Source organism: Chrysemys picta, chromosome 6 (assembly GCF_011386835.1).
Source record: "Chrysemys picta bellii isolate R12L10 chromosome 6, ASM1138683v2, whole genome shotgun sequence".
NCBI classification, from domain to species: Eukaryota; Metazoa; Chordata; order Testudines; family Emydidae; genus Chrysemys; species Chrysemys picta.
Window position 1 is genome coordinate 82,347,577 of NC_088796.1, and position 13,376 is coordinate 82,360,952.

The 13,376-nt window shown below is 45.3% G+C and overlaps 1 protein-coding gene across 3 annotated transcripts in view; it reads left to right on the plus strand.

Annotated features, from left to right (window-relative positions):
- ROR2 (receptor tyrosine kinase like orphan receptor 2) overlaps positions 1-13,376 on the plus strand; it is a 226,068-nt gene that overhangs the window by 192,852 nt on the left and 19,840 nt on the right. For all 3 annotated transcript variants that reach the window (XM_005303074.5, XM_024107951.3, XM_024107950.3), the window contains exon 5: positions 11,113-11,240. In XM_005303074.5, the coding sequence (XP_005303131.1) occupies positions 11,113-11,240 (128 nt within the window). The remainder of the gene's footprint in view (positions 1-11,112; positions 11,241-13,376) is intronic.

Below are 13,376 nucleotides of genomic sequence, written 5' to 3' on the forward strand. Positions count from 1 at the left end.
GCACCTCTGGCTCCAGAACAGTGCAGCAGAGACTCTCCCTTACCCCCACTTTGGGGGCACTAGAACCCAGGTGTTGCCTCCCCTCTCCTGCTGCCTCTCCTGCTCCTGGCTTCAGAAAAACTGAAGAGGAGCCAGCCAGAGACTCCAGCCCAGACGAGCAGCTGCGGCCAAAGCAGGGATCTTTGGACATTCAGAGAACTTGCTGCAGTTTTGACTGGATTGTCACTGCTCTATGCTCAGTGGCAGCATTAGGCACCTGCAACCGATGCAATCGCAGGGGGTCTGAGGCAGTGAGTTGGCTCCCAATAGGGTGTTTCAGTAGGGTTACCATATTTTGTGCCTCCAAATGGAGGACACTCCCCGGGGGCCCGGCCCCGCCCCAGCCCCGCCCACGCCCCCGCCCCAACTCCGCCCCCTCCCAAAGTCTCCGCCCCCTCCCCTGCTTCCCGCGAACATTTAATTCGCGGGAAGCCTGAAGCAGGTAAGGGGGGCGGGGGGAGGAGGCGCGGCCCAGGCTGGTCCCCCCGCGGCTCCAGCCTGGGTCGGCTCGGGCCCTGGGGTGCTGGCCCCGCCCGACCACCCCCCGGCTCCCAGCCCCGCGGGCCCGGCGCACCCCCCGGCTCCCCGACCCCGGCGCACTCCCCGGCTCCCCGACCCCGGCTCCCGGCCCCGGCTCCCCGGCCCCGGCTCCCCGACCCCGGCTCCCGGCCCCGGCTCCCCGACCCCGGCGCACTCCCGGCTCCCGGCCCCGGCTCCCCGACCCCGGCGCACTCCCCGGCCCCGGCTCCCCGACCCCGGCGCACCCCCCGGCTCCCCGACCCCGGCGCACCCCCCGGCTCCCCGGCCCGGCGCACCCCCCGGCTCCCAGCCCCGCGGGCCCGGCGCACCCCCCGACCTCGGCCCGGCTCCCGGCTCCGCGGCCCGGCCCGGCTCCCCGACCCGGCTCCGCGGGCCCGGACCGGCACCGCGCCCCCGGCTCCCGGTCCCGCGGGCCCGGCCCCCGGCCCCCGGCCCCGCGCCCGGCCCGGCACCATGCCCCCGGCCCCGGACAAAGAGGCCCCGGCCGAGCCTCCCGATTTTCCCGGACATGCCCGGCTTTTGGGGATTTCCCCCCGGACGGGGATTTGAGCCCCCAAAAGCCGGACATGTCCGGGAAAATCCGGACGTATGGTAACCCTAGTTTCAGTTACTTGTCCCTGGTGACAAAATGAAAGCCAATGTGAATCACAAACACTGCCCAGCGTGGTGATGCAGGGACACACACCCCACCCAGCATGTCTGGCAGCAACACTGGTAGGGGCCCCAGAATTGAGCTTTGCAGGGGGCCACCATGAGGAAAACACCGCCACCGCACTATGCTGATTGGCTGTTTGCTGCAACCTTCTCCTTCCCCTTCTCGCAGTCTCTGCACTCCACACCTGTTGCTCAGGCTCCCTCTAGGGTTACCATACGTCCTCTTTTTCCCAGACATGTCCGGCTTTTCGGCAGTCAAACCCCCGTCCGGGGGGAATTGCCAAAAAGCCGAACATGTCCGGGAAAATGGCGGCTCTCCTCCTCCCCGACTCTTCGGCTCTGTTTAAGAGCTGGGCTGCCCGAGCGCTACCGGCTTCGGGCAGCCCCCGTGCCTCCGGACTCTGCGCCCCCAGCCGGGCACTTCCCCTCCTGGGCTCCAGCGGCGCAGGGTCCGGAGGCACGGGGGCTGCCCGAAGCCGGCAGCGCTCGGGCAGCCCGGCTCTTAAACAGAGCCGAAGAGTCGGGGAGGAGCAGAGCCACCGCGGCTGGAGGCTTTGCTCCTCTTCGGCTCTGTTTAAGAGCTGGGCTGCCCGAGCACTACCGGCTTCGGGCAGCCCCCGTGCCTCCGGACCCTGCGCCGCTGGAGCCCAGGAGGGGAAGTGCCCGGCTGGGGGCGCAGGGTCCGGAGGCATAGGGGCTGCCCGAAGCCGGTAGCGCTCGGGCAGCTCGGCTCTGTTTAAGAGCCGGGCTGCCCGAGCGCTACCGGCTTCGTGCAGCCCCCGTGCCTCCGGACCCTGCGCCGCCGGAGCCCAGGAGGGGAGGGGAAGTGCCCGGCTGGGGGCACAGGGTCCGGAGGCATAGGGTCTGCCCAAAGCCCGAGCGCTACCGGCTTCACGGTTTGCCGGGCAGCCTCCAGATCCTGCGCCCCCGGCTGGGCGCTTCCCCTCCCGGGCTCCAGCTGCGCTGGGGAAGCGCTGGCCGGGGGCGCAGGGTCTGGGGGCTGCCCAGCAAACCCTGAAGCCGGTAGCGCTGGGGCAGCCCTTTCCCAGTGGCTGGGACTGGGAGGGAGGAGGGGGCGGAGTCAGGGTGGGGAAGGGGCGGAGTTGGGGCGGGGCCAGGGCCCATGGAGGGTCCTCTTTTTTTATTTATTAGATATGGTAACCCTACCCTTCTCCCCTGCCCTGCTCCCTCACTCCCCTTCCCTTCAGTGTCCCCTCTCCCTTCCCTTTTCTGACCGTTTAGCTGATCCTCTCCTTACTAAACCCCTTTCTCCCCACAAAAAAAGGAATTGTGGCACTAACCTGCTGCTTGCTGCCATCACAGTGTGTTATTCCCCTTCCTCCGCCCTGCCTGTCTTATCTAGTTAGATTGTGAGCTCATCAGGGCTCTGCTACTCTGTGTTTGTACAGTCCCTAGCTCAATAGGCCCTGTTCTTGATTTGATCCTTAGGCACTAGATAATAAACGTGATTAATATTAATAATAGTGGAAATAGTATGTAATAGTGGGTTCAATATATTTATGCAATGCCTGTAGTACATACAGGATTTTATATATTGTAAATATTTCAAATTAGATGTATGTTTGCATGAAGCTATATGGTTCTGTAACCTTTTAAGTACAATTGATATTACGAGATTGCAATGTGATTATTTATATGGAAGTAATAAATGTTTAACAAAACAACAGTAATTGAGGATATTTTCAGTTCTGGATAACAAATTATTTCAAAAGATCTCTTATAAAATTCCTGTTTCCATAGCACACAAAAGGATTTTGGGGGCCTGACATGCCACCCCAGTGGGAAGATGGCACTCTAGTGTGTTTTGCATTATAGAGAAAAGGAATCTAGGGCTTTGTTTATTGTTTTGCTTTCCCCATATTGCATATATGTTTCTTTCCTTTCACAGATTCAAAGTTGTAGGATAGCAGTTGGAAGAGAGACTGTGTTTAACCAGGTTGTAATGTATGTGTGATAAGGAGCTAACTCCACTCCCCCGCACTCCCTTATTAGTGCTTTTAGCTCTTTACTCTCTGACAGGCCCTGTGAGCCTGGCATGAGTTGAACATCAGCTGAAAAAGTTAAAAAGGCCATTTTCTTTTCTTACGATGCATAAAGACAAACCTTGGTGTTTCTTGGTTTTTAGTTCCCACCCCCCACCTTTTCCCCAGAAAAGGTTGTCCTCCCTCATCACCAGAGACTGAAATTGGGTGTTAAGAGAAATGGGAATGTTCAGTCAGATTGTTTGTTTAAAACTAGTGACAAACACTTGGGAGAATAATTCTCTTTGAAGAAAAATTGCATTGCATCTCCCCTTTGATGAAACACTAAGGCCATGTCTGCCCTACAAAACTGTGTCGACCGAACTTATGTTGGCATACAGCCACTGCAGTTATTAAATTGCTTGTATGTGTGCACACTTGGCTCCTTGTGTTGGCAGTGCGTGTCTTCACCAGGAGCGCTTGTATCAATTGTATTGTCAGTGTCAGGCATTGTGGGATGACTGTTGCTGGCATTCAGGAGTCGATGTAAGCAAAGCAGCATCTACACTGACAGCATGATGATCTAATTACATCGACCATGACTCTATGTACCTCATGGCGATGGCATTACTAAATTGGTGTAGAGAGGCACCTAATGTCGATGGGAACCAAATACAAATGAAAACTCTTCCACAGCTAGGTCAATGCAAGGCAGCATATGTCGACCTAACAGTGTAGTGTAGACCAGGACTAAGGAATTCCTGCTCCAGGTCTGCAGACTTTGAGAGAGTTTTTTAAGCAAAAAAGCCAAACAAACAAAGCAGGAAGTAAAGACTGTTAGTCTTCTTGATACCTCTCTGTTAAAAACAAGTAGAAAGCAAAAAAGAGCAACAGTAACAAAATCCCAACAGTAACAACCTGGGAAAAGTGGGGTAATCTTTAAACATACATAAAGAATTAGTAAAAGACAAAAGCAAAAAAAATTTTTGTTTGCAGTTCATCTTTAGGACCCCAGTAGCCTGGGACAAACTGAGCTGTCATGGACTGTTGAGTTAAGTTTAAGATTTGCTCTTGTAACACTGATCAGAGCAACCTTTTCAGCTCAAGCAGCAGAAAATTGAAGAGGCTGGGTTTCTGCCTATTTCCAGCCACTCTAACTTCTGCTCCATTCAGAAATTCAGTTACTGGCAACTGGTTTGGGACAAATATCAAAAGCTTCATGCGACTCCAAAGAACTCTGCTTGTCAATTGCTGGAAATGGGCCATTTTCATTACCATTACAAAAAGTTCTTTTTCTCTCCTGCTGATAATAGCTCACCTTAACTGATCACCTCGTTATAGCGTGTATGGTAACACCCATTGTTTCATGTTCTCTGTGTGTGTATATATATATCTTCCTACTGTTTTTTCCACTGCAGGCATCCGATGAAGTGGGCTGTAGCCCACGAAAGCTTATGCTCAAATAAATTTGTTAGTCTGTAAGGTGCCACAAGTACTCCTGTTCTTTCTGCTTGAATGGAGAATGAAGCCCCTCTTGTTTTCTTTCAACAATTCCCTCTGTACTTTTGCTCCATGTGTTATGCCTCATGCTGAGTATATGCGCAGATGAGTGAAATTAATTGAATACTAGTCATGGAGGGGGCGATTTGTGCTGCCATTTCTGTAGCTTTGTTGAACATGACTACCTTTGTCAAAAGGATTAAATGTAGCATAGTACTCGAAGTCACTACTACATAGATTTATAGATTCCAAGGCCAGAAAGGACCATTGTGATGATCAACTCTGACTTCCTGTGTAACACAGGCCAGAGAACTTCCCCAAAATAATTCCTAGCACACATCTTTTAGAAAAAATGTACAGTTTTGATTTAAAGATTGTCAGTGATGGAAAATCCATCACAACCCTTGATAAATTGTTCCAATGGTTAATTACTCACTATTAAAAATGTATGTCTTATATCCAGTCTGAATTTGTCTAGCTTCAACTTCCAGCCATTGGATCATGTTACAGCTTTCTCTGCTAGACTGAAAAGCTCATTATTAATGTAGATTTTCTCTGTGTATGTACTTATAGACTGATCAAATCACCCTTAACCTTCTCTTTGTTAAGCTAAATAGATTTTGCTTTAGTCTATACGCATGTTTTCTAATCCTTTAATCATTCTTTTGGCTCTTCTCTAAACCCTCTCCAATGTATCAACATCCTTCTTGAATTGTGGACACCTGAACTGGACACTGTACTCCAGCACCAGTCAAACCAGTGTCAAAATCAGAGGTAAAATAACTTCTCCTGCTCAAGATTCCCCTGTTTATGCCTCCCAGGATTGCATTAGCTCTTTGGCTACAGCATCACAGTGGAAGCTCATGTTCAGCTGATTATCCCGCATGACCTCAAATCTTTGTTCAGAATCACTGCTTCCCAGAGTCCCCGTCCTATAAGTGTGGCCTACATTCTTTGTTCCTAGATGTATATACATTTATGTTTAAATGTATTAAAACGCATATTGTTTGCTTGTGCCCAGTTTACTAAGCAATCCAGATCACTCTGTGACTTGTCTTCATTATTTACCACTCCCCCAATTTTTGTGTCGTCTGCAAACTTTATCAGTAAAGATTTTATATTTTCTTTCAGGACATTGATAAAAACGTTAAATACCATAGGGACGAGGACCAGTCCCTGCCAGAACTGTACTAGAAACACACCCATTCAATGTCAGCCAGCTTTTAGTCTATTTAATGTGCCATGTTAATTTCTATATCATTGTAGTTTTTTAGTCAAAAAGTTGTGCAGTATCAAGTCTTACAGAATGTCTTATAGAAATCTAAGTATATACATCAACACTGTTACCTTTATGAACTATACTAGTAATCTCGTCTACCAAAGATAAACTAGTTTAACAGGATCTATTTTCCATAAATCCACATTGATTGGTATTAATTATATTACACCTCCTTTAATTCTTTATCAAGTCCCATATCAGCCACCTCATTGTCTTGCCCTGGATCAGTGCTAGATGACAGGCCTGTAATTACCCAGGTCATCCTGTTTTTATCCTTTTTAAATATGGGCACATATTAGCTTGCTTCCAGTCTTCTGGAACTTCCCATTGTTCCAAGGCTTATTGAAAGTCAATGTTAGCAGTCAAGTAAGCTCCTCAGCCAGCTCTTTTAAAACTGTTGGATGCAAGTTATCTGGACCTGATGATTTTAAAATGTCTAACTTTAGTAGCTGCTGTTTAACATTCTCCTGAGATACCAGTGAAACGGAAATTATCATCATCATATGATAAGACTATATCATCTGTTTTTCCCAAGTACAGAACATAAATATTTATTGAACAGTTCTTTCTTTTCTGCATTATTATTGATAATTCTATCTTTTCCATCTAGCAATGGACCAATACCATTGTTAGGATTCTTTTTGTTCCCAATATACTTTTAAAAATCCTTTTTTATTGTCCTTAACTCTGCTGGCCATAGAATTCTCCTTGTGTCTCTTTGCTTGCCTTATCAATTTTCTATAATTCCTAGCTTCTGATTTATATTCATTGCATTCAACTTCCCCATTCTTTTATTTATTTTGTGTGTGTATATGTGAGAGAGAGTAGTAAAATGTTCTTAAACTATTTCCAATTATCTTCCACATTTTTCTGATTAAATTCTTCCTTGCAGCTGATTTGGCTCAGAATTGTTTTCAGCTTTGTGAAATTGGCCTTTTTAAAGCACTGTGTGTGTGTGTGTGTGTGTGTGTGATATATATATATATATATATTACTGGTTTGGACTTTATTCTGTTTGCATATTATAAATATCAAGTCATGAGCACTTGTACCTAATCTTCCACTAATTTTTAGTTCTGTGGTCAGTACCTCTTTATATTTCAAGATTAGGTCTAATATACAATTCTCCTGTGTTGATTGAAACATGTTTTGAGTTAGGAAAATGTCATGTATAATATATAGAAATATTTTAGCACTGGCAACATGATACCTCAAGCATGTGTCACTCAAACTGAAGTCCCCTGTGATCATGCAGCTTTTCCCCCTACACCTTATAGGTAGGTGCATAAGGAGCCGGTCATCCTTTTCCCTAGTTTTATTTGGTGGTGTGTAGCAGACACCAGCTAATACTCCATCTTGCGCTTTATCTCTTAGTATATTGACCCATAAGCATTTGAAATCATTTTCTTTGAAGTTGTCAGCCAGACTAGGCAGACTCATTGTAGTGCTCTGCCTGGACTATTTTAGAGAGTTATAAAGGATTCATGTGGAACATGGCATTTGAATAACAAGAGTCTTGCTTCTGTCAGAACCTCTGACATCATATTGCTGTTAATTTTTGTGCCCATCCAAGATAATGACCATATTTCAGTTTAATCAGTAGTTGACTATAACATTCCACAGAGAAAATCTGTATTAGCGTGTGTATATACACCATATCTGAACTGTATTTGCAAGTTCTGACAGAAATAAATAAACTGAACCTGAGTGATCATACTGCTCTTGTCACCAAAACCTTGTTAATTAGATTACTTATTTTTTCAGATTCTTTATGCTGGCAGAGAGGTAGAGCAGGAGGGTGAGATATGGTTACACATAGCTCTTTTAACTGACTTTGTTCCTCATGATCAGTGTTTGAACTTTGCCTGAGTGAAAGAGGTCAAACAGGTGTTTCATATTCATGCAGCTCATTATGGAGATCATTGACTTCCTATTGGGGTGGTCTGGGCTGACTGACTATGCAGCTTTGATTTTTTTGGACTCTCGGAATATTTAGGAATTGTTAGAAAATGAGGTTTTAATACGATAATGAGTGTGTAGCTGAAAGCTGTTCATTGTAGCAATTAACTTGTCCTGAAAGCTTCTGACTCCACCTGTTGTTAGTTCCCATTGGAGAAAAGTAAAATGTCTTTGTGGTAGTTAAGCTTCATTCAGCATTTGTGGATGAATTATTATTTTATTAATGTTGAACATGTATACTGTGGTAGGGCTTAGCAGCTTCAACCAGGTGAGAGCTCCATTATGTTAGGCACTTGGCAAATATGTAATAAATGGCAGTCTATAATAAGGTGGTCCCTCCTGTGGGAGACCACAGTGCGACAGGTTTGCTTCCCTAAGTTTCCCCTTTATTCACCCATGCAAAGGAGTGTCTGTCTTAGGAGCAAGTTCAAATCCTTTTATTCACATAAGGTACCACAGTCCACAGATTCCATATGGTAAAAACAGTTAAACTCAGAGACTTTAAGGCCAAAAGGGACCTTGTGATAAACTAATCTGACTTCCTGCACATCGCAGGCCACAGAACCTCACCCACCCACTCCTGTAAAAGACCCATAACCTTTGGCAGGGTTACTGAAGTCCTCAAATCATGATTTAAAAACTAAAAGATTTAAAAACTTAAAAGTTATAGAGAATCCACCATTTACTCTAGTTTGAGACAGCAAGTGACCCATACCCCATGTTGCAGAGGAAGGCAAAATAAAAATAAAATCTAGAGTCTCTGCCAGTCTGACCTGGTAGAAAATTCCTTCCAATCCCATATGGCAACAAGTTGAACTCTGAGCATGTTGGCAAGATCCACTAGCCAGACATCTGGGAAAGAATTTTCTGTAGCAAGTCAGAGCCCTCCCCATCTAGTGCCCCATCCCAGGCCATTGGAATTTTTGCTACTAGTCTCAAAACCCTAAAGTAAAACAAGTTTACAATGAAGAAGCTCTTCAGTCCCATTCACATGTCACCGTTCACAGGTTACCAACTCTCATTAACCACTCTGTCCCAGTACCATTAGTCTCTGTTCCAGGTTCCGACTTTCCAGGCCATCTGCCTGAGAGTTTCAAGATATCTGCTTATCTCCCAGGAGTCTTCTTCCATAGCCCCAAGTCAGGTCTCCCACAAGAGGGCTCCCTGCAGAATATCATTCAACCAGGCCTGCTTCCCTCAGAGTCCTACTCTAGCTCATGGCTACCTCCCTCTAGAGTCAAGCCCTTGCTTCTGAGCCTAACTTATACTTATACTGGTTCTTCCCCTCATTCCTAGGGGACTGAATATCTGCTCCGTTGTGACACTGTTTGACTTTGGGGTTTTGAGATGTACTGTTTTTACCACGAGGAATCTGTGGACTGTGATGAGGAACGTGAGGAGCTCAGGGAAGTCTCTGCTGAGCTTTCTGCCTCTCCTCTGTTCTCAGGTAGCTCTCACCTCCCCTCCTGACTCATTATCTGTAGGATTGGGTAACAAAAACAATGGACTGTTTTTGGCACAGAGTAGCTCTATGTTAGGGTTACCATACGTCCGGATTTTCCTGGACATGTCTGGCTTTTTGGGCTCCAAATCCCCGTCCGGGGGGAAATCCCAAAAAGCCGGACATGTCCGGGAAAATCGGGACATGCGGGGCCGGCGGTGCTGGGCTGGGGGCTGGCGGTGCTGGGCCGGGGGCGGGGCCGGCGGGGCCGGGGGTGCTCGGCCGGGGGCCCGGGGGCCGGGCCGGGGGGTGCTGAGCGGGCCGGGGGTGCTCGGCCGGGGACCCGGGGGCCGGGGCCGGCACCCCAGGGCCCGAGCCGACCCAGGCTGGAGACGCCGGGGGGGCCAGACTGGGCCGTGCCTCCTCCCCCCACACCCCCCTTACCTGCTTCAGGCTTCCCGCAAATCAAATGTTCGTGGGAAGCAGGGGAGGGGGCGGAGTTGGGGCGGGGACTTTGGGGAAGGGGCGGAGTTGGGGCGGGGGCGGGGCTGGGGGCCGGGGCCCTGTGGAGTGTCCTCCTTTTGGAGGCTCAAAATATGGTAACCCTACTCTATGTGCAGTTCTTAGCCAATCAGAGTAATGGTCACAGCTCACCACACCTAGCCATTATTAGATGGCAGCTTTCTGAACATATTATGACAGGAATGAGTTTTAAGGAAGATAAGTTTGTGGCATTACATATTTTGACTGGGAATTTCTTCCACCTATAAGAAGGCGGCATGGGAAAAAGAGTGAAGATGTTTGTGGAAGAAGCAAACAGGTGGGTGATCTAGGCTGGCATTACTGGCAGAGCAAAAACAGCTGATGACCTCACAATAAGATAATAAATGAGACAGATTGACAGGGCAGGGCTAAACTGTGGAGAGCTTTGAAGTATCACTTTTTAAAAAAATGGGGGAACAGGGGAAATATAGGTGTATCCCATGTTTTTAAAGTGATTCCTTAGTTAAAAGAACCAATTTATGCTTTTGATTATACCAGTGTTAATCTAGAGCAACTACATTCAAGTTAATATATTTAGTCTAGGTGCTACAATAATACAAATAATTAATAATAATGATATATTAGTGTAAGGAAGATCAGAATTTGGCTGAAGAGTGGAGGGGGGAATTTAACACTGAATATAAACAAAGTGAGGAGAAAAGAAGTTAACCACAGATTACTTTTCATTTTGTTTATCCAACTCTTGGTTCAGAATTATGCCATATTTTAAATGAATTTTGAGCAAGTTCTATTTTGCTGTTTGCTTAAGGAAATAAAGAATTGTAGAAGGAGGTGGGAGACAAGAACCAACTGCTTGCCTAATCGTATTCAGTGCAGTCAGATGCCAGAAATGCATGAGGATGTGTAACATGATCTATATTACTGTCTCAGTCTAACAGCTTTTTAATAGGTTCATATGTCAAATCCTATTACCATTAGCATATAACTTTGAGATTATTCTTGGTTTTTACTTTCTTTCTTGAATTAGATGTTTGCAGTGGTGCCCCCATAAATACTTTCAAAGTGGTGTGAAGGTAGGCAGAGTGGAAGCAGTAGCGCCTGGAGTATTGAAAAGTTTCAGATTTAAGTCATTTTAAGAATATATTTCTTAAAAATTCATTGGGGACAGTTGGACATCTGCAGATGCACTTATAGAATCCCCTTGTTTTTTGCAGAGAAGATTACCACGAAGATGGGTTCTGTCAGCCTTACAGGGGAATTGCATGTGCACGAATCATTGGAAACAGGACCATTTACGTGGACTCCCTCCAGATGCAAGGAGAAATTGAAAACCGAATTACTGGTAGGATTATATGCCTCTAGTAGGACAATAATAATTTGTTCCAGTATCCCGTTCAAGTGCCAACAGTACTAGTTTTATTACCACATAATTGATAAGTGTAATGGCCAAGTTACCCTTATAATAAGGTTTGAACAAGCAATCCCCTTTCTCTCTCTTATATTCAGAAAACATTGTTTTACAGGCCAAAAATCTGCTATCATGTTAAAAACATTTTTCACCTTAAGTGAAGTGTCAAAGGTTTGACTCTTTAACAGCTTGTAATTTATATTGGAGCGTTTTAAATGATAGATTGAAATGGAAGTACATTTTTAAAAGTCCAAGTGCATTCTAATGTAATGAAAAATTGTTGTGGTGACTTTGTCCTTGGGCTTCCTCCCTTTTACTGCAAAATCTCAGTAGAGTTCTGATTTAACATTGATTTATATAAATCAAGTAATTTCCATGCTCTGCCCCTGCTAATTCTTTCTCTGAACACCATTTTGGTACCGCTCAGCAACATTTGGTGTTCAAAAGTTTAATTACTTTTCCGGCACAGTAGATGAACATTCAGTTTCTTCACAGAACCACACCAGAGTGATCAGTGATATTAGCAGCAGTTGATTCTAATGCCCCTTTGCTAGAGCAGTCAGATAAATCCATACATCTCTAAGGAGCAAAGCAAACCAGACATAATTCTATTTATTACTGTTCAGCTCACCATCATCACTGTATATTTGATCTCTTAAGAAAAGGATTAACATGTTTGCTGCAATGAGGTTTTCCAGAAAATTACTTTTTGATCAAGTTAAATTTGTTCCCATATATATGTAGCCTTCCGCATGCCGATTGAGTAATATTGGTGTTGTGGGGGGTGGGGGGAGAGTGTTTTGTGATGCAGGCCTGGGGTTGGAATTATGTTTTTTGGGGAGTTGATGTCAGTTTTATTTATTAGTAAGTTTGATACAGCACTTACACCCAGATCCTGCAAATAGATCAGTGCAGGCGTTAGCCCTGTGCCTGCCCGGAGTGCCACTGATTTCCATGTGGCTGTGTGCAGGAGCAGGGATCCACCGTGCAGAGACAACTGCAGGATTGGGGCCTTAGTGCATATATAGGTGGTAATGAGAAGGCATGACCAAATAATATTTTAAAAGTATATGAATTTTGAGAAATGTTTACCAAATGCCCTGTGGACTAATTGCTATAGATTTTGCAATGTGCTCAGTTGTTGTGAAGATTCAGTGTATATGGAAAGCCTTTAAGCAAATATCTTAGTATTTTGGGGATTGAGCTAGTTAGCTGTTTCTCAACTAATAAGCAATCTCTTTTTAAAAAAAAAACAAACTTCTCCATTTGTACTTGCATAGAGGTGTATAGTGTATAGCGAAGACTGTGGCCCTTTGTGAATGGGTAGTAGGGACACCTACTGTCCAAAGCTAAAACTGACAATTAAAACCATACCTACATGAAATTTTTGTTCAGGGACTGAAGAGTAAAATTTACCTATGGTGGTCTGACATTTTGTGGTGTTGTGAAGTATTTAGCTCAGGGTTGCCAACTCTTGTACTTTAACCAAATCCAGCTGATATTTGGTATTTTTAATTAAAATCTTATCTCCTAAAGTCATGTGATTATCTGAGAATCTCAGCTTTCATTTAAAAAATTTTTTTCCAGCCTTTATGGCTCTGGAGAAAGGCTTGTAAACATGACCTCTAGAGACTCAAAAGTCAGAAGGCAAATAAACAGAGCCCCAAATTTATAATTTTTATGATTTTTATCCCAATCTCATGATTTTTGGAGATCTGACTCATGATTTATGAATGCTCAGGATTAGCAATATTGTTGTATCATTTAACACTGAAAAATAAGTTTTTGTTTTTTCACTCAAGTAAACAATGTGGTCTTTGCAGGCATTTTTACTTCACTGAAGAATAAAATACTCTTGTTCAGGGACGGAAGAGCAAATTTTACCTGTGGTGGTCTGACATTTTGTGGTGGTGTGAAGTATTCAGTTATTCACAGTGTTGCCAACTCTTGTAATTTAAAGAAAATACAGCTGATGTGCTGTGCTTTTTTTTTTTTTTTTTTTTAATTTACCCTTCTTGACAGTTGCTATTTTCTTCACCTTTCTTTGGGTTTCTCTAGCTAAACAACTCC